Below are 26,313 nucleotides of genomic sequence, written 5' to 3' on the forward strand. Positions count from 1 at the left end.
TCGGTCGGAAGCCTCCGGCTGGTGGCGACGGCGGACCCAGGGGTCCGGGCAGTGGGCGCCGCGGGGTGAGTGCCGAGCAGCCGGGCCGGGGTGCGAGGGCCAGGGTGGGAGGCGGCCCGCCGCGCCCTGACTCCTCTTCTCTTGCTCATTCGCCCGTGTAGGAGTTGGAGGCGCCATCCAGAGGCCTGCGACCCTGGCCACCCGCCCGGCCGCCCCCGCGCCCAGGGGCCTCTGCACCCACCCACGCTGATTTCGCGGTAGGGAAAGGCGTCTCTCGGCGGCAGCTTCTGGCATCCCGGGCCACCTCACTCCGGCCTCTGAAGAGCTTAGTTTGCCTCTCCGGAGAGTGGATCAGTGGCTGCCTTTGGAGCGGGCGGGTGGGCCCGAGGCGCGCCCAGTCGGAGGTTTGTTGTTGCAGAGTCGTTCCAAAGCAGGGTCCCAGGGCTCGGAGCGGCTGGGTATGGGCACCGAGAGTGAGAGCCCAGAACCAGACTGCCAGCAACAATTCCAGGCCGCTGTCAGCGTCATTCAGAACCTTCCTAAGAATGGTGAGGGCTGGGGCGCCCGCACTGGGGTGGGGGGGGGCAAGACGGCTGGGGTCAGCCTCCCAGGAGGCTCTGATTCCGACGGCTTTTGCAGACACGTCCCTACCTGCCTTCTCCCGAGGGCCCTGTCCAGCCGTCCTGGGTGGGACCCCGGCCATCAGGGACCTCTCCAAGAGTGGATCTCCCCCACCCCGTCCTCTTGGAGCTGGGGGTGATGCTCTGCCCTCCACTTCCCAATTCCTGCTCAGGCTCATACCGCCCTTCCTACGAGGAGATGCTGCGATTCTACAGCTACTACAAGCAGGCCACCATGGGACCCTGCCTAGTCCCCCGGCCTGGCTTCTGGGATCCCATTGGACGATATAAGTGGTGAGCTCCCCACCAGCGGGGCAATCAAGGCTCAGCTGTCAGCTTGCCCCCTCACAGCTCCCTGTCCCCTAGGGATGCCTGGAACAGCCTTGGCAAGATGAGCAGGGAGGAGGCCATGTCCGCCTATATCACTGAGATGAAGCTGGTGGCACAGAAGGTAGGGAGAGGCTGGGTGCTCCCAGCCAGGTGGCCTAACCCTTCCATTGCTGACCCCCATATGTCTCCTGCATCTTGACACTCCTGTGGGAATTACCACCTTCCTGCTATCCCCCCAACTCTGTCTATCTGTGGTTCCAGACTGGACAGGAGCAGGTCGGAGGGTGCCCAGGTGAAGGGGATAGGAGGGTAGTTGGGGTAGGGGCCAACCTCTCCCCCAAAAGACACCCTCCCCCACAGGTGATCGACACAGTGCCCCTGGGCGAGGTGGCGGAGGACATGTTTGGTTACTTCGAGCCCCTGTACCAGGTGATCCCTGACATGCCGAGGCCCCCGGAATCCTTCCTGAGAAGGGTCACAGGTCAGGTCCCCAGGTCGGGAACTCCACAGGTGCTGAGTGAACTACCTTAGGTCCAGGCTGAGGAAGCTGGAGGGGGGTGCTGGGGGCTGGGGGTTCCAGCTGATGTTCTTGTAAGCACCCCCAGTGCGCCTGATAGGGCAGGGGTTCAGGCGGAGTTCATGGCTAACTAACAGGGAGCAGGGACCAACCTCTTCCCAGCTCCACCTCTGGTGCCGTCTTTCTGCAGGTTGGAAAGAGCAGGTACTGAATGGAGATGCTGGGGCTGCCCCAGAGCCTCCCTACCTCCCCAAAGAACCAGCACCCCCAAACCCAGGTCAGTGCCTGGGCAAGAGGGACAGTGCCAGAGGTGGGGGCACCTCCAGGTGGAGTAGAGGGGAGCAGGCTAGATGCCCTGCTGCGCCTGTCACCTCAGCCCTCCTGTGCTTCCAGAGGCCCTGGGGCAGGGGTGGGGGAGGTTCTGGGATCCCTGGGCAAGGGCCTTACTTCTGGGTGCCAGCCGTGCTTCGGTGGCAGTATCTCTAGTGCCCCCTGAGATGCCTAGTTGTACACCCCTCCCCTCCCTGTCTTGCCTCCCCTTGTCACTAACCCTGCCTGCCCCTCCTCAGAGTCTCCGACAGCCAGAGACCTGGACTCTGAGGTCTTCTGTGACTCCCTGGAGCAGCTGGAGCCTGAGTTGGTGAGAGCAGCCCCCTTGCTCCTTCCCCACAGCACTGCCCTAGCTGCACCCTCCACCCTCAGACCTGGTGGCTCCTCTCTGCAGGTTTGGGCAGAGCAGAAGGGCGCCCCCGGAGGAGAGCCTGAAGCCAGATACAGCTCCAGCCCCGAGCCTCTCACAGAGAAAGGTGAACTCCTGCCCAATCCTTCACCTCCTCTGCCCTTCCTTGTGGTTCTGATGCCCCAGCCTTCCCCTGACTGCCCTCTTGGGGCAGAGGTGAAAGTCCAGCTCTGGGCACGGGAGTGAACAGTCTCTCTCCAAGAAGGGTTGCCAAACAGCCAGATACTAGGCTGGATGGGCAAAGTCCCTGCCGGGCACCTCTGGATGAGGCCGCCACTGGGAGTCTGTGCCCCGGGCTGGGGCCGAGTCAGGGCCGCCGGGGTAGGGCTCCCGGCCCAATTCTGTCGCTGCAGCTTTGCGGCCTTGGGACTCTTCCTCTCATCGGGCACTTTCAAAGGATGATCATAAGCTCTGCCTTGGCTCCCTCTAGATCTGCCAACGTGCCATGTTTCATAAGGTTTCACAACTGGTCATTCCTCTGAGCAAGCAGCCCAGCAAGGGCATGACATCTTCCGCTAATTTTCTGATGACAAAAGGAGGCTCAGAGCAGTTTCTGGCTTGCCCTAAGTCACACAGCTAAGTGGCAGGGCTGGGATCCAGATTCCTGGCAGCCTGTTACTCAGCCGCGTGGTTGGGCTTTGTAAGAGTCACACTTGGTGCCAGGGATTGCACTCCGTTCTTCCCTGCCCCTGCCTGCGCCACCCTGCACCGCCTGACTTGCCTCCTGAGTTGCCTCCCCTGTGTGCCTGTGCTCCACAGAGGGGCTGGAGGGCAGCCTGGTGGGACCCCAGGAATTGGACACGTGGCTGGTGGGGACAGTTCGAGCGCTGCAGGAGAGCATGCGGGATGTCCAGGGGAGACTGCAGAGCCTGGAGAGTATGCCCTGCCCCCCAAGACAGGTGAGCCTCCCGGGCCCGGGGCAAGAGTAGGGCAGAAGGCCGAGGGTCTCTATTCTGGGGTCCTCACCCAACCACTTCTGTGTCCCCCAGTGCCCACCTGCCCACCTCTCTACCTTGTCCAGAGGATGGTGTGGCTCAAGTCCCGAGCAGGGAAGTCAGGGGGCTGAGGTGATTCCACCCGGGAGGAGAGAGTGGGGAAAGGCCCTTCTTTCCTGCTCTTCGTGTCCCGGCCTGAGAGACTGAGTGTTAGGACTAAATTTAACTGCTGGAAGGTCTGGGATGTGTCTGCTCTTGGCATTGGGGCTGGAGATGCCTTGTTGTCCCTGTTCCCAGACTTAAGGTTTGCCCCCGCCAAACAATTCAGTCCATGCAGCCTTCAACTTCTAGATCTACTTGCATCTTGCACCTCAGCTCCTGGGTTCCTGCAAAATAAGTGTCAGCTGCCATTTCTGGGTCCCCAATGTGTGCCACTCGACTCGGAGTGTCTCCTTTAATCCACAGCACAACGCTGTGAAATAGGTTTTCTTTTCTCTTCCCTGCCACAGATGAGGAAACTAAGGCTCTGAGAGGTTGAGTAATGTACCTGATGGCCCACAGCCCGGAAGAACCTGATTAGATAGATAATACATGTAGGTGCTTCTTCAGCGCCCCACACACAGGCAGGTTGCTCAAATGGGGTTCATTGCTATTATTACTACTATTTGCATTAAGTGAGGGAGCTGGGAGTGCCCCCAGGTCTAGATCCCTCCCAAATTGGCAGCCACCATTCACTCTGAAGCCTGGGGTGGTGGTGGCAAAAGAAGGCTGAGTTGTTGAATATGGGGGATCACTCAGGTGACCCTTTTTTTTAAAAGATTTATTTATTTATACATAGAAGAACTGGGGTGTAGGCCAGAGGTGTGGGAGGTGAGAGAACTCATCAGAGACAGAGTGGGAAGCAGAACAGGCAGATCTACCAAAATACACTGCTGAGGGGAGCAGAGGGCATGACAGGAGAGGTCTGCTGCGCCATGTGGGTCAGCTCCCTGGCCGGGGATCGGAACTCATGTTGCAGTGGCTGGTGGCAGCTTGACAGAGTTGAGACTTAACCCCTGCGCCACCAGAGAGGCCCCCAGGTGACCCTTAACCTTAATCCCCTTGGCACAGTTAGCAAGAGTGGCAGGAATTTTACAGTTGCCAACCTTTCAACACCTATTCCCCCAGGCTTTTTTTTTTTTTTTTTTTTTGCCTTTTACTATTGGGTTGTTGGAAAAGTTATGACATATTTTTTCTGTTTTTCTCAAGCAAAAATGCATCATGACTTTTCCAACAACCCAATAATTTCATATGCCTGAGGTTTTCAAGATTTCCACTCTGAAATACTTGGGTTTGCATCTCTACTACCTAGCCAAATCTACATTTTATCACCCCCAGTAATTCCTTCATGTCATCCAAATTCACATCTCCCCAGTTATCCTGAAATTGCCTTTTCCAATTTCTCCCAGTTGCTGTGCCCGTCCAGGCTCACACGTGTACCTCTCCCCTTCCCTTTAACCTACATTTGATTTTATACTCTTGTCATCCACACCAGTTCCCTCCCTTGTACTGGCTTGTTGATGAGACTGGGCCAGTGGTCCTGAAGAGTGTTCCACTTTTTGGATCGGATTACACCCTCAGGACTCATGTAGGTGACCAGATTACCTAAGAGAGGGCTGTCTTCCCACCATTAGTGATTCGGGGGGGGCCACTAGAATGGATGGAATGAAAGTCTGACCCCACTATTGGAAAGTCATGTTTTCCTCTTGCAGCCAGGGGGTGTCCAGTTCCCTGTCAGTCCCACTTGCCACACAGATTTTGACAACTGATAATCTTTGACTGGATCAATAATTAATTTAGTGGCTGCAAAAACCATGACATGATTTTTTTTTTTTTTAAATAGAGCCATGTTTTATTTATTTATTTATTTGTTTGTTTTGTTTATACATGCACTGGGTACATATGACATGATTTTTTTGTAGAAGAACTGGGGTATAGGGCCTCCCAGTGGCACAGCAGGTTGAGTGCTGCGCTGTGAAGCTCTCTGCAGCCTCTGCAGTGCGAGTTCTATTCTCTGCTGGCCAGGAAGAAACCCACATGGTGTGGCAGACCTCTCCTGCCTCGCCCGCTGCTCTTCTGTCTGCCTGCCTATTCTGCTCCCCGCTCTGTCTCTGGTGAATTCTCTCACCCTCCTGTGCCTCTGACTGTACCCCAGTTCTTGTATAAATAATCTTAAAAAAAAAGAACTGGGGTGTAGTTCAGAGGTGGGGGGGTTATGAGGAATGAGAGGATTCACCAGAGACAGAGTGGGGAACAGAACAGGCAGACTGACTGAAATACACTGCTGAGGGGAGCAGCGGGTGTGATAGAAGTGTGCTGCGCCATGTGGATCAACTCCCTGGCCGGGGATCAAGCTCAGGCTGTAGTGGTCATAGCTCCGAGATTTAACCCCTAAGCCACCAGGGAGGCCCCCCAAAACCATTACTTATAAATTAATTCTATTATTCCTCTACCATTTATTAGCTCTCATTTTGGGGGCAGAGATTCCCTGATCTTCTAGGATTTCCCTGAAATACAGTGCCTTGTGGAAAGACAGAATTAGTGCTACTTCTTTCTTTTAATGATCTATTTTTAAAGTAAGGATTTAACAGTCACCTCCTTGGTGATGCATTTCCAACTTTCTCTTTTGTCAAGTTTCATTATAGACTCATGGATTTTAAAGATTTGGTATTTCAGTCAGCTGCAATCTCCACACTTTTTGCTGCTTGGACTCAACGGCTCTGGTCAGCAGGGCTCCTTTCAAGCTGGGTCCTAAGTTCTGATCATATGACCTCAACCTGTGAAAGCTCCCTTGCTCTCTGGTACAAGGTGCGCCACCGTCACCTCTACCGTCCCTGCTCCAGACCTGGACTCAGGTGCTTCTCCAAGGAGAATTACATTTAAAAACTAAAATCGGAGCATCCAGGGCTCTGGTTTGATATAGGCAGCACATCCTTTCTGATATGGGATCTTCAGGCCATAACAATGGCTCCCTGCTTTGTGGCCTAGAGGAGACAGCCCCTCAGCCTCCAGCGCCTGGGGACGCTTGCTGTCAGGGACACACTGGGGCCCCAGGGTCCAGTCGCCTTCCTTGGGGGCAGATCCACAGGTCAGGTCTCCTCTGCTCTGCCCTCACCACCTCAGGGAGGCAGAAGGTCCACTGAGTTTCTAAGGAGGGCCAGTCCGGGCCAGTCCGGGCCGCCCCTGACTCCCTCCCTCTTGGCAGCAGGGGCCCCCATCCAGGCCGCGGCCCTGGCCCCTCAGTCTCTCTGGCCCCACGCTGCTCTTCTTCCTCCTGTGGCCCTTCATCGTCCAGTGGCTCTTCCGACAGTTTCGGACCCAGAAGAGGTGACTCTCCACGGAGGGGCTTCTGCAGCCAACCGAGGAGGCCCTGAGCCTGCTGTGCCCTGAGCCCGCCGAGGGTTCAGGAGAACAGCTCTAAACACCACCCCCCACATAAGTGTTTGCCTTGGCACCCCTGCCCTGTTGGGGGGCCGGGTAGGACCCCACCCTTTCCTGCAGTTTCACAAGGGCGCTTCCGGGCTCCCCCCTCCACCCCACGAAGTTCCCTCGGAGGCTGCCCGGGCCGTGCCGGTCCCGGGCCGGGGCAGGCGGGGCTCAGCCTCTGCCCTGCCCCCTCCCCGGATCACCTGACTCTGCTCCCCCAGCCGCTCCCCTCGGAGGCTCCGCTCGGGGGCCGGTTAGGACTTGGGCCGGGCCGGGAAGGGCGATTGGCTGCGCGCGGCGGGCGCGGCGGGCGCGGGCGGGGCAGGCGGCGGGCGGGCCCCGCGGGGAGGGGCGGGAGCGCGAGTCCCCGCCCCTCCCCCACCGGGGCGCCTGCGAGGGCGCTTCGCCCGCGCGCGAGCGTCTCCGTCAATAAATAAAGCCTTAATCCGCTGCCGCTGGCCCTCGGGAGTGAGGCGGGAAGCGCGGTCGGGGCGCGCGGCCCCCCGGTGCCCGGGGACGGCCCGGAGAGGCCGGCGGGGGCCGGGGGAAGGAAACCCCGAGGTTTCGGCCCCGAGGCGCGGGGGAGCGGGGCGGCTGGCGCTCGAGCGCGGGGCCCCGGCAGCCGGGGTGCCCGGCGGAGCGCGCCATTCGCCTCCCCACCCCGTCTGGGGCGCCCGGCGAGCTGGGGGTGGCCGCGAGGACAGGAATGCGGGCGGAGGCTCCGGCCTCTCCCCAAGGGATGGGCGGCTGCTCGGGTCTCCGCGCACTGAGCGCGGGGCCGGGGTCTGGAGACCCGGGCCCCCCAAGTGTGCGCTTTGGCGCGCCCTCCCCTTGACCTCCGCATTTGGGCTTTCCCTAGGAACTTTCTGGAAGGCCGAGTCCCAGCGGGAGGCTCGTTCCCGCCCCTTCCTTAGGAGTGTGTGTGAGGGGGATCCTATGCGGGGAGCCCCCATGGGGTGGGCACAGGCCTCAGGATGCCGGCGGCTGCTCGTGCTCCGGGTTTATTTTTTTTCCTGCTGGCGGCCTTGACCTCCTTGTGGTCAGTGCCAGCCCTTATCATCCAGCCTGGCCCTAACCAGGGCCGCGATTCGAAGGGGAACTCGCCACTCGGAGCGCCTCCTAGTGTTGGCGTTTCTGAGGCCACGGGCCAAGGTCCCGCTTGCTGTGGATTGCAGCAGCCTTGCACTCCCTGCAGCTGCCACCACCTGGGCCCCAGGACCTTCCTGCCCCAACGTGAGGCAGAAACTGTTGAGAAGCCCCCTGAGAGACCCCTAAGTTCCCGAATTCCCTGTCAGCGCCAGGCTCGGCCGTCATTTATCCACTGGAAACCAAGGTCACTCTTAACTCAGTCCTTCTCATGCATGGGCCCTGCTGCTGCATGGTTCAACCCAAGGTTATAAGCAGAAGCTTGTGTTAGGATGCACAACAGTGGGGCAGTGGGAGAAAGCAAACAGATGCTGGGAATGCAGGTGTGGGGCAGAAGCCAGCTCCACCACTTGCACAGACTAGCTGTGTGACCTGGGCAAGGTTCTTCTCTTCTTCAAGCCTGGGTTGGCTTGTTTGTGAAATAAACATGCTCTCTTCCTCATAAGGCAATCCTAAGGTTTAAATGACCAGAAATCTTGAAATACTTGGCAAAGGGTTAACACAGTATCAAGGAGCCCGGCCTCTTGATAGAATTCTAGAATACCACCACCTATCCGTCTGGCTACGCCCCACCCCCCACCTGACAAAAAAGCACACACGCTGAGCCCAGTAAAGAGAGGCTGGGTTCAGCTGTACCTTCTGGATCCCTATTGAGGTGTCTGGATTGTGGTAACAATTTGGAGTTCACTGACTCCCAGTGAACTTATCTGCAAAAACCCTTTTCTTTGGGGAGCACTGGGTGTGAGGGGCAGATTCTGCCCACAGGAGGTTGCAGGACTGATCGACTGATAAAGCAGCAGACAGGAGGGCAGGTTTTCAGAGGACCTGAGCTCTGGAAAGCCCAGGGATGTGCCCAAGGCACTCTCGCTCTGCTTTCCCTTTGGGCATGCCCGCTTACCCAAAGAACTAGGAGTTCCCAGACATGGTCTTTCTCTGGATACCATGCTGCTTTCGTAGATGCCCTGAAACAGTACACCCTTCAGTGAGTCAAGAAGTCACCTCTCCCATAAAACCTAAAATCCCCAGCTCCCAAGCAGCTTGGCTCAAACTCCTACCGGGATTTTGTTCACTTGCTGCCGGGGCTTGATAGCCTCTGCACATGCGCAGCGAGAATGACGCTCTTCATCATTGTACCCTCCTAACAAGTGCTTGGTAAGTGAAGAAATAAGAGCCTGAGCTAGGCTAAAGCTGTTGGAAATGAAAATAAATTAGATCTAGAGTTCTCAAGGAAAGGGGATTTTGTGTTTGTGACAGAGAAAATGGCACGGGGGTCCTTCGCTCTAGTCACAATCGCCACATAGTTGTCACGTGACTTAAACAAGTCACTGAATTTCCGAGTCTCAGCGATTTCTTATCTCAAAATGGAGACAATAATTCCTACCCTTGCCCAACTCATCGGGCTGTGGTGGGGTCAAGTGGTTCTGCAGGTATCAATGTTTAACAGTGGAAAGCGGCTGGAATGTGGACATTCAGGAGGAAACCGAAGGGGTCATCGGGTGTGGGTGAGCGCGATTCCACTTAGATTTCAGGCCTCAGTTATCGGAGGGGACGGTTTGGGCCACTCCCGGTCAGTCCTCAGGATGTGAGCTGGGACTCTGGAGATGAGGGAGAACCCTGTCCCTTCCCTCCCGCCCCCCATGAATTTACCCCCTAATCTGGGCCACAGCCCCCCTAAATCCATTTCTGGGCTCCCATGAATTTACCCCCTAATCTGGGCCACAGCTCCCCTAAATCCATTTCTGGGCCAAGCCTCCTCCTGCAGGGGGTGGGGGTGGCTTTAAGGGCCTCCGTGGATTCCTCTGGCCCTCTTGGCGAGCCGAGAGAGCAACCGGGCTAGTGACTTAAACTCGTAATTTCGAAGCCCTCCCCAACAAAGAGGCTCATCCACTGGTCCGGACTCCCCGATCAGGGCCCAGGAAATGTTTCTGGTCGGAAGAGATCAAGTCGGCCCCAGGAGGCCATTTTCTTCGACACACTGGCGGCTGCGCGCCGGGGGCGAGGCCTTCCCGCCCGGGTCTCCGGGGAGACCAGGGCCCACGCCCCGCGCCTCCGTCAACAGACCCAGGCGAGCACCTCGGCTACGGCCCCCCCACCCCACCCCCCGCACTGGCTCCTGCGCGACGGTGATTCTGCAGGACAAGGCTGGGGCCGCGCTTTCGCCCTAGAGTCCCGAGGCCGGGCCGAAGGTGGACGCCAGCCGGGACTCGAACCCGCCTTCTCGTCTTCCGCGGCCTAGTCCCGGGTGCTGCGCTAAGGTAGTCACGGTCCCTTTAAGACGGCACTTTTATTCATTTGTTTACTTCTTCATGCGCTTTTCGGCTTTTGCCAAACATGTTCCAATATTCTTCCGCAGACGGGAGCCGCGGGGCCTCAGCACACACCTGGGCGCCCTTTCCGGCACCTCAGGGCTCGGGAGCTGCTAGCCCGGGCCCGACATCGCTCTTGGAAGAATTTAATCCCCTCGTACACTGGAGGGACTACTTTTTAGGAATAAACCATTTTCGCTTTAGTCCAGAAATGCCCGTGACCTTCAGAATCCTTCCGCTGAGGGCCGCACACGATAATGGGCTTTAAAACGCACCTTTTTATAAAAATACCCCGTGTGGGCCCTTACGAACCCCGGAATCCTCTCGCATTCCCGAAGCAGAATGGTACGGCCCAGGGCCCGCCCCGTCTCCTCTGCGATTGGCCCGACCTCCTGGGCGAGACGCGGGACTCCCGGCCAATGGCCGCTCACGTTCCTGCCGCGGGGGCCGGGCGGCGGAGGGGGGCGGCCTGCGGGGCGCCCCCTGCGCGCCCTGGGATTGGCTACGTCTCACGGCGCGCGAGGACGGCGGGCCCGAGCGCTGGGAACTACGACTCCCGGCTTCCTGCAATGGCGCCCGCGCTGCGCTTGCGCACAGGCGGGGCAGCCGGGCTTCTCTATAAAAGGGGCGCCGAGGGCGGGGAGGCAGCAGTTGGAAGTTGGCAGGTGGAGAGGCAGGTTGGGAGGGGAGGTCGGGGAGGAGGCGGAAGAGACGCCGGCGGAGGGGGAGGAGGGAGGGACAGGAGGAGGCGGAGGAGAGCCGAGCCGAGCCGAGCAGAGCATCGAGCCAAAGGGGAGATGAGTTTGTCTGTCCTCGGCAGAGGCTCCGGCCGGGCCTAAGGAACTGGGAGCTCGGGTTGGAGCGACACCCGTGGAAGTGGGAGGAGGTGGCTCTGGGACTTTAACCCCTTGTGGGCTCTGCGACAGGGGATTAACCCTTTGTGGATCCGGCCCCTCGGAGGCAGCGTCATCGGGTAGTTTTAACCCCTTCGGGGCTGGGCAGAACCCATTGGACTTCACTGCCTCATCTCCTTGCCCACCGGCTCCGCGGTCGTGGGGGGCGCTCTGCGGGGAGGCTCGCGGCCCCCTCCCTCGCACATTACGTGCTGCTCTGCTGCTGCACCCCCTGGACCCGCTAGCTGGCCGCGCTGTGGGCGCTTTAACCCTTTCCTGACTTGCGCGCCCCCAAGTTTGCAGCTGGAGTTTGCGGATAGACGGACTGGCCGAAGGCGTCTCTGCAGGGATTACAGACCGAAGAGGACTCCGCTGGACATTTTGTAAAAGAAAAAAAAAAAAAAAAAAAAAACTTTTTTTTTTTGCTTGAGGACTTTCAGCCAAAATTTTTCAAACTTCAAGAAGAGGATTCTGTTAGCCATGGCCGAGCCGCTCTTGTCAGAATGTCAGCACCAGCCTCAAACTAGCAACTGTTCAGGTGCTGCCGTCCACGACGAGCGGGACCCCGAGCGCCCCCCGGGCGCGGAGGAGCGGGCGCCCGAGGAGGACAGTAGGTGGCAATCGAGAGCGTCCCCCCAGGCGGGGGGCCGTCCGGGGCCGGAGGGGGAGGGGGTCCCGGAGCCCCAGGCGTCTCCCATGCAGACCCCGGCCTGCGCGGGGCCGGAGGCGGGCGAGAAGGGCCAGAACGGGGACAGCGCGTCCACGGGTGGCGCCCCCTCGCCGGTGGCGGCAGCTGATCCGAGGCCCGAGGCCGAGCCGCCCGCACAGCCGTGCCAGGACTCCGACGCCAACAAGTTGGGGGCTGCTGCCGCCGGGAACGAGGAGGCGTGGGGACAGCAGCTGAGACAGCTGGGCAAGAAGAAACACAGGAGACGCCCCTCCAAGAAGAAGCGGCACTGGAAGCCGTACTACAAGCTGACCTGGGAGGAGAAGAAAAAGTTCGACGAGAAGCAGAGCCTGCGCGCCTCCCGGATTCGAGCCGAGATGTTCGCCAAGGGCCAGCCGGTCGCCCCCTACAACACCACGCAGTTCCTCATGGACGACCACGACCAGGAGGAGCCCGATCTGAAAACCGGCCTCTACCCCAGGCGGACCGCCGCCAAATCCGACGACACCAGCGAGGAGGACTTCATGGAAGAAGCGGGCGAGGAGGACGGGGGCAGCGACGGGATGGGCGGAGACGGCAGCGAGTTCTTGCAGCGGGACTTCTCGGAGACGTACGAGCGCTACCACGCGGAGAGCCTGCAGAACATGAGCAAGCAGGAGCTCATCAGGGAGTACCTGGAGCTGGAGAAGTGCCTCTCGCGCATGGAGGACGAGAACAACCGGCTGCGGCTGGAGAGCAAGCGGCTGGGCTGCGACGACGCGCGCGTGCGGGAGCTGGAGCTGGAGCTGGACCGGCTGCGCGCCGAGAACCTCCGGCTGCTGGCGGAGAACGAACTGCACCGGCAGCAGGAGCGGGCGCCGCTGTCCAAGTTCGGAGATTAGACCGAAACTTTTGGGGGGCGGGGGCACAGGGGACTTTTTACAGTGATGGAATGTAACATTATATACATGTGTATATAAGACAGTGGACCTTTTATGACACAAAATCAGAAGAAAACATCCCCCCAGCTTTGGTTGGTTTGGTAAATTGAGCTATGATGTAGTTTGCGTGCTTTCTCCTGTTCTTTAATTATGTGAAATTGAAGGGATGCTTGTTTGCCTTTTTAGAAGTTTTTTTTTTTTATGTGTAAGTAATTTGACCAAGTTAAAATGCTTTTTTCTGTTTAAAATCTTCAAACAGAGCTATAGGGTGGCTAAATCTGAGAACCATTAAATTCATTCTAGTTAAAATAAATTTAATATTTGTAAATGTAACAGCTTCAGTGTGATTTCTAGACCTATTTCAAAATAGTACTGATTTGATGTGATTGCATTGGGGGGGGATAGATTGTTAAATTTATCAGTTTGCAAAAAAATCTTTAATGAGAGGATTTTTAATTTGCTAATTTTTTCCTTGAATGGGTTTTAATGTGCTACAATACACAGTTCAGGCAAAAGATAAAGACTTAATTATCTTCAGTACTTAAGAATGCTTGCTTTCTAGCGCCTTGGTTTTTCTTGATGGTGGAGAAAAAAAAAAACAGTATTAGGTGTTTGGGGAGTAGAAAGTAGCTACAACCAGAAGCTTAAAATTTAACTTCTATTTGGCAGCTTGTTAGGTTAGACAACTGAAGGTCCTGCAAATCGGTTTTTCAGTAACTCCCCTCCCCAATAAGGCTAGGAGTTCCTGGATGCTCTTGGTAAAACTTAGTGTAAACAACAGCTGAATAAACAAGGTGTTTAGAAGTAAGGGATGTGGCTGTTTGGGGCATTCTAAGGACTTATCCTAATTGTCCAATACTTAGGTATCCATAACACCCCTTCTGCCTGCCCTGCCCCCCCCCCCAAAGGAATAGGAGCTGTCTATCCATGAGCATCAAACTAAAATTAGAAATGTCCCCTCACTGTAAATCCAATGTAAAGTTCCTGGCTAAGGAGCTAAAATTAAGTCCTCAGAGGGCAAGGCGGAACCCCTGCACATTCCCTGAACAGCCCTATTCTGTTTCCTAAACTGCGCTGTCTGCTGCTTAGGTTCTTGGGTAGTTCTGCTCCTGAAAATGCAGGGAGGCCCTGGGAATTCATATCTGTTCGAAATCAAAACAGTAGGAAATTATAAATAAGATTTTCCCTCCTGTTACCATGGTTAACCCAGCCCATCTTCACCACAGTTCCCCTAGGGCAATGATACTGCTAAGTCACTGGCATGGGGGTTAACTTGGAGCCTTAGAAACCATGGAGGGCCTTAGGGACCACGAACCCCTTGAAATTACATGTAGACTTGTGTTATATGTATACATTTTTCTGGAGAGAGGATGCAGGAGAATCATAAGATTGTCAAACTTCTTGAAGGTTAAGAACTGCAGGGAAAGGGTAAAAAAAACCTCCCCCATTTGGAAGCTGGCTTTTGCAGCTAAATGGAAATAGTGGAGGAGGTGGGAACTTCCGAGTGAAATGCACCTTATGATGTGTAAGATGCATATACAAATCAATGAATCAAGGGAAATGATGCCAGTCAAGCCTGACTCAGGGCCTTCAAAGCTGGAGGGGATGGTCCTGCTCAGACACATGGTCCACTGGAGATGATGTTTAATCGGTTTTTCCTTTGACCTAAAAAATTACATTAAAGGTCTATTTTGAAATAGTTTTTTTTTCGTGTTTTAATTTTCCTTCTGCTATGACATCATGCAGCAGCCCCAGGAACACTGCTGCTTGATGGAAAGGCAGCAACACTGCCCTCTGGCTTCACAGTGCAGAGCAGGAAGCCTCGGTCCAATGGCACCACAGGATGCAGTGATAGTCTGACATTAGAACTCTTCTTAATATGATGGATTTAACTATCGATCTTGTTTTCCCTACTATTTGTCTTGGAAAGACCCTACGAAAGCATTCATTATGAGGGAAAAAAGTATGTCTTATTCTTCGGATACATATTCGATCGTCTTTAAAAACACAAATAGTTTTTAATCCTAAACATGGACTGAAGTATGCATGTTTGAATTGATTTTAAAGGCACTGACATATTACTATATTGGTTGCATTTATATTCTTAGAATCATTAGGTTTGTGTGAAAGTTTAGTTTTCTATGGACACTTTCTATGTTGAAACAATTAGTATATTGGTCTCAGGACAGAGAGAAAGACTCCGGATTACCTCTAGTAACAGGAAGCTGTGATGACAAATGATCACCAGCCTACTCTAGTCCTTCCCTGAAGTTCTCTGGCAAACATTTTTAACTCAGCTGCATTTACAAATTGACAGTTTCAGCTCATCTCCTTTCTCATACAGGGGCCTGTGTGCCCAATCAGGGTAAACCATTTCTCAAACTTTTGAGACAGCTAGCTAGACAACTTAATCCTTTCAGTAAGAAAAATGTGGGTTAGCCTGTCACAAAAAGCAGCCCTCAGAGGGTAGGGTCCTTTGGATTTCATTTTGCAGGGGAAAGCCAGGGATTCCTGGTCGGTTTAGTTCTAAACAATAGACTAGGTTATCTCTAACGAGATGAAACAATACAAATTAGAGAAGACTAAGAGCAAAAAAACCAGGGCCCTAGTTACACCTTGAACGTACACTCGCAGTGCAACCCCGGACACATGGAAACTCTCTAAGCCTCATTCTGCATCAGCACAGTGGGGTCATGTGCACTTTACGTAACAACTTGCTGTAGGGATTAAACAAGGTAGCATGAAATTAAGTTATACAAAAGCAAGGTAGGATTGGTATTACGAACAGGGCAGTTGCCGATTTGATCAGTATTTTAATTTTCACTTCAGAATAAAATAAAGATCCTTTGCCTGGGGAAATGTAAATAAATGTACTTTATCCGAGTAACTTCAAAAATTAGAGAAATCAGAGGGAATCCACAGAAAAGAAAAACAGTATCCACCACCGCATAATCAACTTTCAGGAGAATAAGGGCTGGCTATATTTAGTCAAATACTAGGTAATGCACCACAGATGTTCCCCTGGCCACTCACAACCCAACAGCTGGCAACAAATATTCACAATAGTGTGATGGAAAAGTTGGTACGGTTAAGTAGTAACTTGTACCAACTATACTTGGGTTTGTGGGGATTTAAGTTATTTTTCACAATTGACAAGATCATTGAAGCAACATTCTACTTTATTATTTTTCTCATCTAAAGTACAAATGGTTGATGCTAGAAATGAATAGCAATAGTGATCTGTAGAAAAGAAAATTCAGGCCCTGAACATAGTGGGATAAAAAAAATACAATCTAGGGGACAACGATTCAATCTATGGCCAAATTTTGCCAGTTTTCTTTGAGTAATGGAAAGGTTACAAACGCATTCTATTTCTGTTGGAAAGAAAACAAAGGCTGGGAGGCCTCCCTGGTGGCACAAGGGGTTAAGTATCAGCACTATGAAGCAATCTGCAGTCACTGCAGCAAGGGAACCCACATGGCACGGCAGACTTCTGTCTTGTCTGCTGCTCCCTTCAGCAGTATATATGTATTTTTTTAAAGATTTATTTATTTATGCATACAAGAACTGGGGGTATAGGCCAGCGGTGTGGTGGGGTGAGAGGATTCACCAGAGACAGAGTGGGGAACAGAACAGGCGGACTGACTGAAATACACTGCTGAGGGGAGCAGCGGGTGAGACAGGAGAGGTCTGCTGTGCCATATGGGTCAAATCTCTGGCCGGGGATCCTCATGCTGCAGTGGCTGCTGGTAGCTTCATAGGCTGCATCTCAACCTCTTGCGTCACCAGGGAGGCCCAGCAGATTCATTTAATCTGACTGTTCTGCTCCCCACTCTGTCTCTGGTGAATCCTCTCACCACCACCCCTGGCCTGCACCGCAGCTCTTGTATGCATAAATAAATCTTGAAAAAAAAAGTCTGGGTTTAAAATGATCACTCATTTAGCACTCAATTCCTCCTGAATAAACTTTTTCCTGGGTTTTCTCAGAGATGGTTCAATGATGACAAACGACGTAACATGGGCAACAGCAGGAATCCCAATAGTTTGTCAATAATCCTCTACACACCAACAAAATTCAAATAGTTGAGTTACTACAGGAAACTGTTGGTAAATCTGTTGAAACAGCTGGTGTGATCTTTCAATACAATACCAAGAGCAGTTGTATTTGACTTTTTTTTTTCTTAAAGATTTATTTATTTATGCATACAAGAACTGGGGTACAGGCCAGAGGTGTGGGGGTGAGAGGATTCACCAGAGACAGAGTGAGCAGAAGAGGCAGACTGACTGAAATATACTGCTGAGGGGAGCAGTGAGCGACACAGGAGAGGTCTGCTGCGCCATGTGCCTAGCTACCTGGCTGGGGATTGAACTCGTGCTGCAGTGCCTGCAGGTAGCTTCACAGGTTGCCACCAGGGAGGCTCCCTGTATTTGACTTTAAGAGCAAAAATTTTAAAGGGAATTGTATCACATTAAGTCATATTCTACTGGATATACCCACTGACTTTTGTGAGAAGTATTCAAAATCCTGGGTCTGTGATGAGCCAAAATAATATTCCTGAAGGAAAATGGGGGTGCCTTAGTGCTCCATACACAAAAATTTGAGATAATGACAGCGTCACTGCTTTTGTAGGCTACTCAGTAGAACTTGTTCTCCCCTCCAGGGGGTCACAGAAGGAGACTGATCTCTGAAGCCTGCCTTCAATGAACGCCAGTACAACTTTGAGGCAAGGGTAAAAGTCCCTTGCCTGGAGGATGGAAGGGAATGCCTAAGAGGTTAATTCTAGTTTCCTCTCTAGTTATTACTAAAAGTATACTTTGTAAAACAGCAAAAAAGAAAAAAATGATAAAGAGTGATGGGGAGAGTTAAACACATACTAAAAACTTGACTAACTATGGAGATCCTTTCAGAAGCACCTTCATCTTCAAGAGGACTGCAGCGAAGCAAGCACTCCTGTCTGTCAGTGAACCCTGCTCACACACAGCCAGCAGTCCCCAGGAGCAGGCCATCAGGCAGATGGAAATGTCCAGGAATTCATGCTTACAACTGCTCCGGACCAAGAAACTGACCCTGGCTCAGCCGCTTCGGTAAGGTAGGCCTCCCAACTGCCCCAAATAACCTTTGAAGCGTACGTTCTAAAGTTCCCCAATAATGAAGTTATAAACATTTACAGAACTAAGGCAGAGCAGTTAGTCCTCAAGGTATTTATGAGGGAAGCAGCACAAATACTATTTTCAAGTTAGGAAACTGAGGCACCTATGTGGGTTTGTAGAATTTGTCATAAACCACAAAGCAACCCAATGGAAAGGGGGGAGCTGAAGAGGAAGTTGAAGGTCTGGTTGAACAGTAGATGAACAATACCCTGAGCAACAAAATGACCAGTCTGGCCACATTTTCAGGATTTGGCCTCTAGCCAAGCCAATCAAGTCACTGGAAGCACAAAAAGAAGTAGCACTTGGAGTTCCTAACTTCCAGTCCTGGTTTGGCTCCGTAGATAACCAAGAGACCATTAATAAATTGATTTCATTCCCAACTTTTGCTACCAAGGAATGGAAAAGGTATGGGTCAACCTTCAAGATGATAAACTTCCATTTTTATAAATTAGCAAATGTCTATACCTGTATTCCAATTTCTGTGGAGCTCAGTATTCTCTACTTAGTAGCACCCAAAGGTTTAACTAGATGACTTCACAATAGAGGATAAATCATGGAACCTCCTCCATGAACTTCTTGGCAGAACCACAAAGATAATCTTTAAAGCCCCTTTTAGCTTCCTTTAAAAAAAAAACAAAAAACATTTATTTATTTATACAAGCACTGGGGTACAGGCCACAGGTGTGGGCGGTGAGAGAAGTCACCAGAGACAGAGCGGGGAACAGAATAGGCGGATTGACTGAAACACACTGCGAGAGAAGCAGCGGGCAAGACAGGAGAGGTCTGCTGCGCCATGTGGGAATCTCCCTGGCTGGCCAGGAATTGAACCTGCGCTGCAGAGCCTGTGGATAGCTTCACAGAGCTGTGCTCAGCCCGCTGTGCCACCGGGAAGGCCCCCCCTCTTTCGGCTTCTATGACTGTTAACTCCTACCAAGTTAACGTCAGCTTTTCCTAACTTGCATCTGTTGATGCGAAGAACAGAAAAATGGACATGATGTAAACCAAAAGTCAATCTACAGTATGAATAAAGGAAACTGATGCTTCATGTAGAGTGGTTCAAATTTTAAATTAAACACAAGTCATTGGTGATCACATTTTTACAATCCAGTAGACTCTCTGAGAACATTTGAGGGGGGAAAGCAGGGAGAATAAAGCTACGGAATGCCATTCCTACAACTTAAATAAGTTTATTAATATTAGGAGCAAGAAGGGGCCTCCCTGGTGGCGCAAGGGGTTAAGCACCACACTATGAAGCAATCCACAGCATTGGCAGCAGGAGTTCGATCCCTGGCCAGCCAGGGAAAAACCCACATGGTGAGGCAGACCTCTCCTGTCTCGCCCAAGGCTCCCCTCAGCAGTGTATTTTCAGTTAATCCGCCTATTCTGTTCCCCGCTCTGTCCGGGTGGATCCTCACACAGGGGCCCCCCCATCTCTGGCCTGTATCCCAGCTCTTGTACGCATAAATAAGCAAATCTTTAAAAAAAAAAAAATATATATATATATTAGGAGCAAGAATTCAGTTCTGCAGAATCTTTTAAAGTTCTTGCTATTAAGGCTAAAGGCTTAGGAATGATTTAACTATTCTAATTGGCAGTGAGGTTCATCACAAGGTGACCTCAAAGAAGACACTCTTCTATTTTACAATCTACCTAGACATAATTTTACCTGACATTTTAGCAGCAATTATTAAGATATCCATGAGCTATAAAGCTCTTTGAATTTAGATCTTCAGCAGTGGGTAACAAGATGGTTTAATCAACAATACAAGGAAAGAACTTCACATCAAGTTTCAATCTTTTAAGAAGCTGCTGCAGCTGTTAATACAATGTTGAGTGTTTATTTATTTTTTTTAAAACACCTTTCCCCCACCACCAAATGCCCCATATATAAAGTAGCTCAAAGCCACAAGTTCTAGTTTGGTAGCATCTAGGATGGACAGAAGTGACTTTCAATTACTTGGAATTTCAAAATAGAGGTTCTCTAGTAAGAATGCACTGGTGACAAAATACTCCGTTTTTGTTTTTTTGATTCATGGGAGAAAAGCTCTTTAAACTGGAAGGAATCTGTAGTCTTACAACGATTACACTGGAATTAGTTTGTTTTTCCTCTAGGAGGGCAGCCATTTCTCCAAAAGTTTTGGTAAGAGTATGGCTCAGATTTCAAAATGCAAACAGATGTTTCTGAAGCATCCCAAACGGGGTATTCTACTTTTATTCTCAGGGCCGTGGCGACTTTTTAGTGATTTGGTGCCCCAACCCTGTTAATGGACAGAACCCCTCTCTCTGGTGAACAGCTCTTTTGGCGAGGTCAGGTCGTTCTGAGAAATCAGGGCTGAAAAGAGCAATCTTGAGGGCAAGAGCGCTCAGATTTCCAAGCACTGGGCTCGGGAAGGTCTCCTCCTGCCCCACCTAGCTGGTCCCAGGGGGGCTTAACGGTTGCTAAGGTAGGAAGAGACTGTTCCTTTTCGCAGCCCGGGTCGCCGATGGCTTTGGTGTCGCGGGGAGAAGGGGGGTCTCTCCGCCTTTGGAGCCGCCAGCTGCCTGCCACGCCAGAGGGACGCGCGGCCAGAGAGCCGCGACCTGCGACCTCCACCCCCGCCCCCGCGGCGCCATTTGGGATCTGGCGTCGCCCCCACCTCGCCTGCTGAAGTAGGGGTCCCACCACGCTGGGCCTCGCCGCCATACCCAGGGCGAATGGGGGTGGGGAAGAACTTGGCGGAGCGGGCCCTCAGGACTTGCGTCCCCAGTGAAAGGACGGCAGAGGGAAGTCGTTTCACCCGTTCTCTTCCCCAACTGGGGGGGGTCTCAGAAAACACGCGGTATCACCGTAGGACCCCACCCTCTGTCAAAGGCGAGGCTGCGGGGCTGCCAGGACGGTTTGAGGACCGGGCCCGGCCGGGGAGACGCCAACCTTCGCCCGCCCAGTCCCCGGTCCCACTCCCCGCCGTCTCCCGGCGCCGCCACTTCAGGCAGCCCACTTGGCCCGGCCTCTCCCCACGCCCGGACCACCCCCCATGGGGTGCTCTCACTGCGCAGCGAGTCCCTCCGCTGCCTCCTCCCAGCCCAAAATGGCGGCGGCGGCCACCGATCTTCTTGTCGCCTTCCTCTAAGGCCGAGGATCCCTCCGCGCCCAGGCCCCGCCCCCCAGCCGGATCTATTTTGTGCCCTGTGAAGATTAACGCCATCAATGAACTCTTTTAATTGAGCTCGTGGAGGCGGGGCCTATTGTGCTTCCGCACAGCTAATCATTGACGAAAGTGGGAATATTGGCAGACAAGTTGACCAATCCAAGAATGCCTCGGTGAACGCGGGACGCAAGGGTGGATGGGTTTTGGAGTTCCCGGGTCGCCGTTGACGTGACAGGATCTTGGGCCTCCTTTTCAGGCTAGAAGAACTACAACCCCCAACAGGCACCGCGCTGCCAGGCTGTCCCCTCCCCCCAACCTTAGTGCCTGAGCGACTTGACCAGAGCTGCTGCAACTGCAGCAAGAGGTAGGGCTGAGGCGTTGGGAATTGCAGACAGGCGATCGCTCAGAAAGACACACAGATCTAGTCGTGTGCATAGCCCTTGACAGCAAATAGGTCAGTTCCGCTTTTGCAAAACCTCCTTCCTAGACCATATCCCCTCATCTAAGGAATCCATCCTTATCCCAGTTGGGTTTCCCTCACAGCTGCATGTAGTGTGAAGACTTCTCCCTTCCTCTTTCCTCAGGTTTCCCGTCCTGAGAGGAAGGAGGGAGGCAAGCCAGGTCCTGTAGATGAAAAAGCCATGGTCGTGTTTCTTGAGGCATTGTCCTCTGGAGCCCAGCCTGAGGGTGGGGGCTGTAGTCAAGGCTGGAGCTTCTGGAGGCAGTGGGAAAGGACCTCTCCTAAGCTTGCTACATATTTTCTTGCGGGAGTCACCGACCACTCCCTGGTCTCCAGGTCTTTTCTGTATGTTGGTCTCCCCAGGCAGTCTCCTTTCTTCCTTTGGTTGGTGGGTGAACAAAGCGTTGGCCTAGCTTCTTAGCTGCCAGGCTGGGTCTCAGTGACTTTCAGAACACTATAGGATATAACCGCTGGCCTGGGGCCTGAGGAACAGGACTGGGAAGATGATCCCTTAATCCCTTTTTGGCCCCTTGCTGGCTGGAGGTGTGAAAATCAGAGAGTGTGGAGGCAACCTTCTGGGCTTTCATTTGAAAATGAGGGTGTGCAGGTCTGGTGCTACAAAATGGCTGCCAAAAAAAAAAAAAAAATTCTGGGCAGTCAGAGCCTGCCTGAGAATTCCCCTTCAGGACTTAGGTTTCTGTTGTTATTTCAAGCAGGTGTCACTAGTAAAAGGCATCTGCTGAAAGATTTGGAACAGAAGAAGGTGGCCACTCCGAACTTGACCAACTGTAATACAGAGTCACCCGCAGCCCTGGAGGAGGCCAAGGTAAGCCCCATTCTCCCAACCACCTGAGTGCCCTGAACACAGATCCTGCCAGCTGGGATCCTTACCTGTCTCAGATGTGTTGGTAGATTTGGAAAACCAGTATTTTAAACCAGTACCTACTATGTACCTGGCAATGTGCCAGATGCTGAATCTGTGCTAAATCTCACGAGTTAGTCCGTCAAGGTAGGGATTATTATTTCCATTTCAAAGACACCAAGGCTTTGAAAGTTGAAGTACCTTTTCTAGAATCATGCAGCTGGCAAATAACAGGCCCAGATTTAAAGGTAGGGTCTTCTGACAACAGAATATTTGGTTGAATATTTGCCCGTTGTTCAGGCTGAGGACCAAGTCCGAAGCTGGGAGAAGAGTTTGAGCAATTGGTTCAAAATTTGGAATAGGGGCCGGGAGTAGTATATTACCCAGAAGGGAGTGGAGAGACGGATTGTAGCAGGTGCTCAGAGAATGTGACTTTCTGATCTGCAACAAGACCCAAACCCTACCAGGCTGCGCGCTCTCAGGTGCCACCCTGCCCATTCTTCTCTAGTCTATAACTCCCCAGAGGTGAGAAGGAACTCAGATTGCCTACTCATCTTACCTAGCCACTTCAAGTGCTTCCTGGATTTATTATGTTTGGAGTTCATGGCATTTCAGGACTAGAAGGTTCAGAGAGTGCAAATGACTCACCCAGCTCACACAGCTTATCTGCAGTAGTAATAACGGTGGTGAGGGATAAGCCTTCAGGAGGAGACATGTTGGTGAGGGACAAGCTTTCAGGGACTAAGGGATAGGTTTGGCCTGGTCATGGGGAAAGAGCATTAGAGGACACTTGCTGAGAGCTGCAAGCAGGTGAATGATTGATTGTGTACACACAAACAAACCACATTGCCTTGGAGTTTCAGGGGTCTTTGCCTCTTCTGGGTGGGGCAGAAGCTCTGTCTCAGTTCCCCCAAGCCATTGCTAGAGACAAGCCTGTCATTTTTTATTAAGAATTATTTATTTATGCATACAAGAACTGGGGTAGAGGCCACAGGTGCGGGAGTGAGAGGATTCACCAGAGACAAAAGTGAGGAACAGAACAGGCAGACTGACTGAAATACACTGCTGAGGGGAGCAGCGGGTGAGACAGGAGAGGTCTGCTGCACCATGTTGGTCAGCTCCCTGGCTGGGGATCGAACTTATGCTGCGGTGGTTGCAGATAGCTTCATAGTGCTGAGACTTAACCCCTTGCACCATCGGGGAAGCCCCCAAACCTGTCATTCTTAATTAATGATCAAGTGTGGTAACAATACAACAACTGTCTCTCTCTCTCTCTTCCTCTCTCTCTCTCTCTCTGTCTCCAACACACCCCCCTCCCAAATTATGAAGAGGACTCAGAGTCTCCAAAACACACATAACACACTCCAGCTGGCACAGGGCTGCATACAACCCCTGACACACACTCCATGCATGTGTAGACCGGGCTCAGATGGCTCTGAATCATGTTGTACATTATAAAACAACCTATCAATGGGAGTGGTTATAATTAGAATTCCCCCAAACCACAAACTTAGAGCAACTCATTCATCATCCCCACACTCAGTACCCCCACCCTCCCCACAACAGAGATAAACAGATGTCCCAAACACACACTCTTTTGACAGAATCCTTTCCACCTCTTAGATGAGTTCTAGAATTCTCCTGACTACAGACTGGAAGCTGACCTTTCCTCTCCCTAATTAGGACCTCCTTCCTCATTAGGGAGAATTAGCAAATTATCACTCATGTAGAAGAATGATACCAGCTTCTGCCTGGACTCTGCTTTACCTTGGAATGACAGATAGGATGGTCTCTGTTCCATTATTTTTTGGATCTTCCTCTGTCTTGGGCTTTATGTCGTTCAACACGTATTTACTGACCACTTACCCTGGCCCGTGAACAAGGGCACATGGCGAACTGAACAGACCTGACACATTCTCCCAGGAGGGAGACAGACGGTAAATGATAATGTGCTAAATGCTGCCCAGGACATTAAGTGTGTCATGAGATAGGGAGCCACTGGGAAGGGGAGACGGCCGGGAGGGAGGGTGACTTTAGATAGGGTGGTCAGGGAAGGCCTCTGAAGAGGTAACATTGGAACAAGGATGAAAAAAAGAGTCAGCTGTGGAAATAGCTGGAAGTGGGATGGGCTGTATAATTTGTGAGGCTCCGCGCAAAGGGCTCTTTGTGAAAGGTTACAAAGAAGTTCATGAATGATGGGAGCTGTGAGGCCTTTCTGAAGATGGAGTGTGTGTGACTGCACAGGTTGCTTGCCCATGAAACCAACTCTGGCTGAGAGGCAGGCTTTCTAGGAAGTGGGAAGAGCTGGTGCTTTTTGGGCTTCTGATGAAGCAGATGTATCAGGAGCCACGTTCCTCCGGGTTTCCCCTTCTACTTTACTCATTCAGTCTGCGGGGCCCACTCAGTGACGGGTACTGTTCTAGGCTTTGAAATGACAGTGCAGTACACAGGCGGGATTCTGTTGGCTTGGGGGGGCGGGGGGTGAGGGACAGACAGTAGGCAGTAAATGGCTGCAGGAGGGCGGGAGGCTAGAGCCTGACCAGGTTAGTGGGTGTGGGAAGGTTGGTTTCAGGCTGGGTGGACAGGGAAGGATTCCACCACCAGGGACAGGCTTTCTGTGATCCATTCTCCCCTGCCCTCTCTCTTTAGACCCCTGGTGCTCCTGGGAGCCTCGAAACACCCCCTGAGCCTCATGAGCCTGGTAGTTCCCTACCCCTGACACCCAGGATGGAAAGTCAAAGTCACTCAGAGGAGGAAGATCCTGCTGGGGCTGGTGGTGCCCCGGGCCAGGACAGCGGGGGTCCCAGAACCCAGAGCTCAGAGGGCTGCTCAGTGGAGGCCGTGCTGGGTCGGAAGAAGCATCGCCGGCGGCCCTCCAAGCGCAAGCGGCACTGGCGGCCCTATCTGGAGCTGAGCTGGGCCGAGAAGCAACAGCGCGACGAGAGGCAGAGCCAGCGGGCCTCCAGGGTCCGCGAGGAGATGTTCGCCAAAGGCCAGCCGGTGGCACCCTACAACACCACCCAGTTCCTGATGAATGACCGAGACCCAGAGGAGCCCAACCTGGATGTGCCTCAGGGTGCCTCCCACCCAGGCTCCAGTGGGGACAGTGAGGTGGGGGACAGCGACGGGCCTGGCCAAGCCCACGGTGAGTTCCAGCAGAGGGATTTCTCTGAGGCCTACGAGCGCTACCACACCGAGAGCCTGCAGGGCCGCAGCAAGCAGGAGCTGGTGCAAGACTACCTGGATCTGGAGAGACGGCTGTTCCAGGCTGAGGAGGAGACGCGGAGGCTGCAGCAGCTGCAGGGCTGCGCCAGCCGGCAGTCCTGTCACCAGGTGGAGGAGCTGGCTGCCGAGGTAGAGAGGCTGCGGACAGAGAACCAGCGGCTCCGGCAAGAGAACCAGATGTGGAGCCGAGAGGGCAGCCGCCAGTGTGGGGAGCCAGGCACCTAGGGGACCCCCCAGCCGGGGTGACTCAAGGAGAAGGTTCCATTTCAGACACACTCAGGCCAGCTGGGTCTTAAGGAGGCAGGTGGCAGATGAACATCACTCAGCACCCCCGCACTCCCTGGGAACAGCTAAAATACGTCAGGCTTCCACCTTGTCATATTCCACAGTTGTCATCTTATTTTTCCACAAAGAAATTAAATGTTTTTGGTGAGATCAAATGGGAGTTGATTTCATGGATTGATTTCATGGCGGCTGCTCTGAGAATCAAAGCATATTCACCCCAGAGAGGTCTGGGACTTGGGGCCCTGAGCCCCTCAAGATGGGAGTACAGCAGGCGCCTGCATCAGGGCCCGTATCAAGGTCTCCAGGATGCCAGAGTCCTGCTTCAGGGGTGGTCTGACTGTGCTGAAGGTTCTAGAGAAGGGGCTTATAAGGTGGGAAGAATATCACTCAGGAGCTACCAAGTTCAGCTGATAGGGGCTTACAATGCCAGAGCACTGAGGAGCTGGGAACTTCCCCTGGAGGTCAAAGGACTGGGTCTCTTGGAGAAGACCCAAGTCCAGGGGTTCCTGCAGAGTTTTTTCCCCCAGGTTCCCTGTATCTCCCCTATAGTTTAGAGGGCCAAGCTAGATGAGGCCTTGTGTCCTTTGCCCTTAACAGTCCCCCTGCACTCACATCTCCCGCCCAAGGGCTGGCCAGAAAGTTAGCTGTCACCTCTTGGAAGGGC

The 26,313-nt window shown here is 53.1% G+C and overlaps 3 protein-coding genes across 6 annotated transcripts; all 3 read left to right on the top strand.

Moving 5' to 3' along the window:
* Positions 1-161: 161 nt before the first annotated feature.
* Positions 162-6,853, top strand: ACBD4 (acyl-CoA binding domain containing 4). Of its 4 annotated transcripts, none has more exons than XM_054689250.1 (9): positions 162-548; positions 794-914; positions 987-1,071; positions 1,311-1,431; positions 1,658-1,744; positions 2,037-2,107; positions 2,192-2,273; positions 6,312-6,314; positions 6,386-6,853. In XM_054689250.1, exons 1-9 carry the CDS (start codon positions 461-463, stop codon positions 6,568-6,570), a joined length of 843 nt encoding a protein of 280 aa, XP_054545225.1. In that variant the 5' UTR covers positions 162-460; the 3' UTR covers positions 6,571-6,853. The 4 variants fall into 4 exon arrangements, with proteins under 4 accessions (XP_054545225.1, XP_037349843.1, XP_037349844.1 ...); XM_037493946.2 differs by lacking the exon at positions 6,312-6,314 and adding an exon at positions 2,966-3,105 and having other exon boundaries at positions 6,386-6,561; XM_037493947.2 differs by lacking the exon at positions 6,312-6,314 and adding an exon at positions 2,966-3,105 and having other exon boundaries at positions 6,389-6,561.
* A 3,856-nt stretch (positions 6,854-10,709) lies between these two features.
* On the top strand, positions 10,710-12,871 carry HEXIM1 (HEXIM P-TEFb complex subunit 1). Its single transcript, XM_037492075.1, has one exon. The coding sequence runs from the start codon at positions 11,432-11,434 to the stop codon at positions 12,497-12,499; it is 1,068 nt and encodes a 355-aa protein (XP_037347972.1). The 5' UTR covers positions 10,710-11,431; the 3' UTR covers positions 12,500-12,871.
* A 7,886-nt stretch (positions 12,872-20,757) lies between these two features.
* Positions 20,758-25,799, top strand: HEXIM2 (HEXIM P-TEFb complex subunit 2). Its single transcript, XM_037493304.2, has 4 exons — positions 20,758-20,784; positions 21,139-21,181; positions 21,994-22,103; positions 24,789-25,799. The coding sequence occupies exons 1-4, from the start codon at positions 20,758-20,760 to the stop codon at positions 25,587-25,589; spliced, it is 981 nt and encodes a 326-aa protein (XP_037349201.1). The 3' UTR covers positions 25,590-25,799.
* The last annotated feature ends 514 nt before the right edge of the window (positions 25,800-26,313 follow it).

This window comes from Talpa occidentalis, unplaced genomic scaffold, assembly GCF_014898055.3.
Source record: "Talpa occidentalis isolate TD23 unplaced genomic scaffold, MPIMG_talOcc4v2.1 talOcc4.7, whole genome shotgun sequence".
Classification (NCBI taxonomy): Eukaryota; Metazoa; Chordata; class Mammalia; order Eulipotyphla; family Talpidae; genus Talpa; species Talpa occidentalis.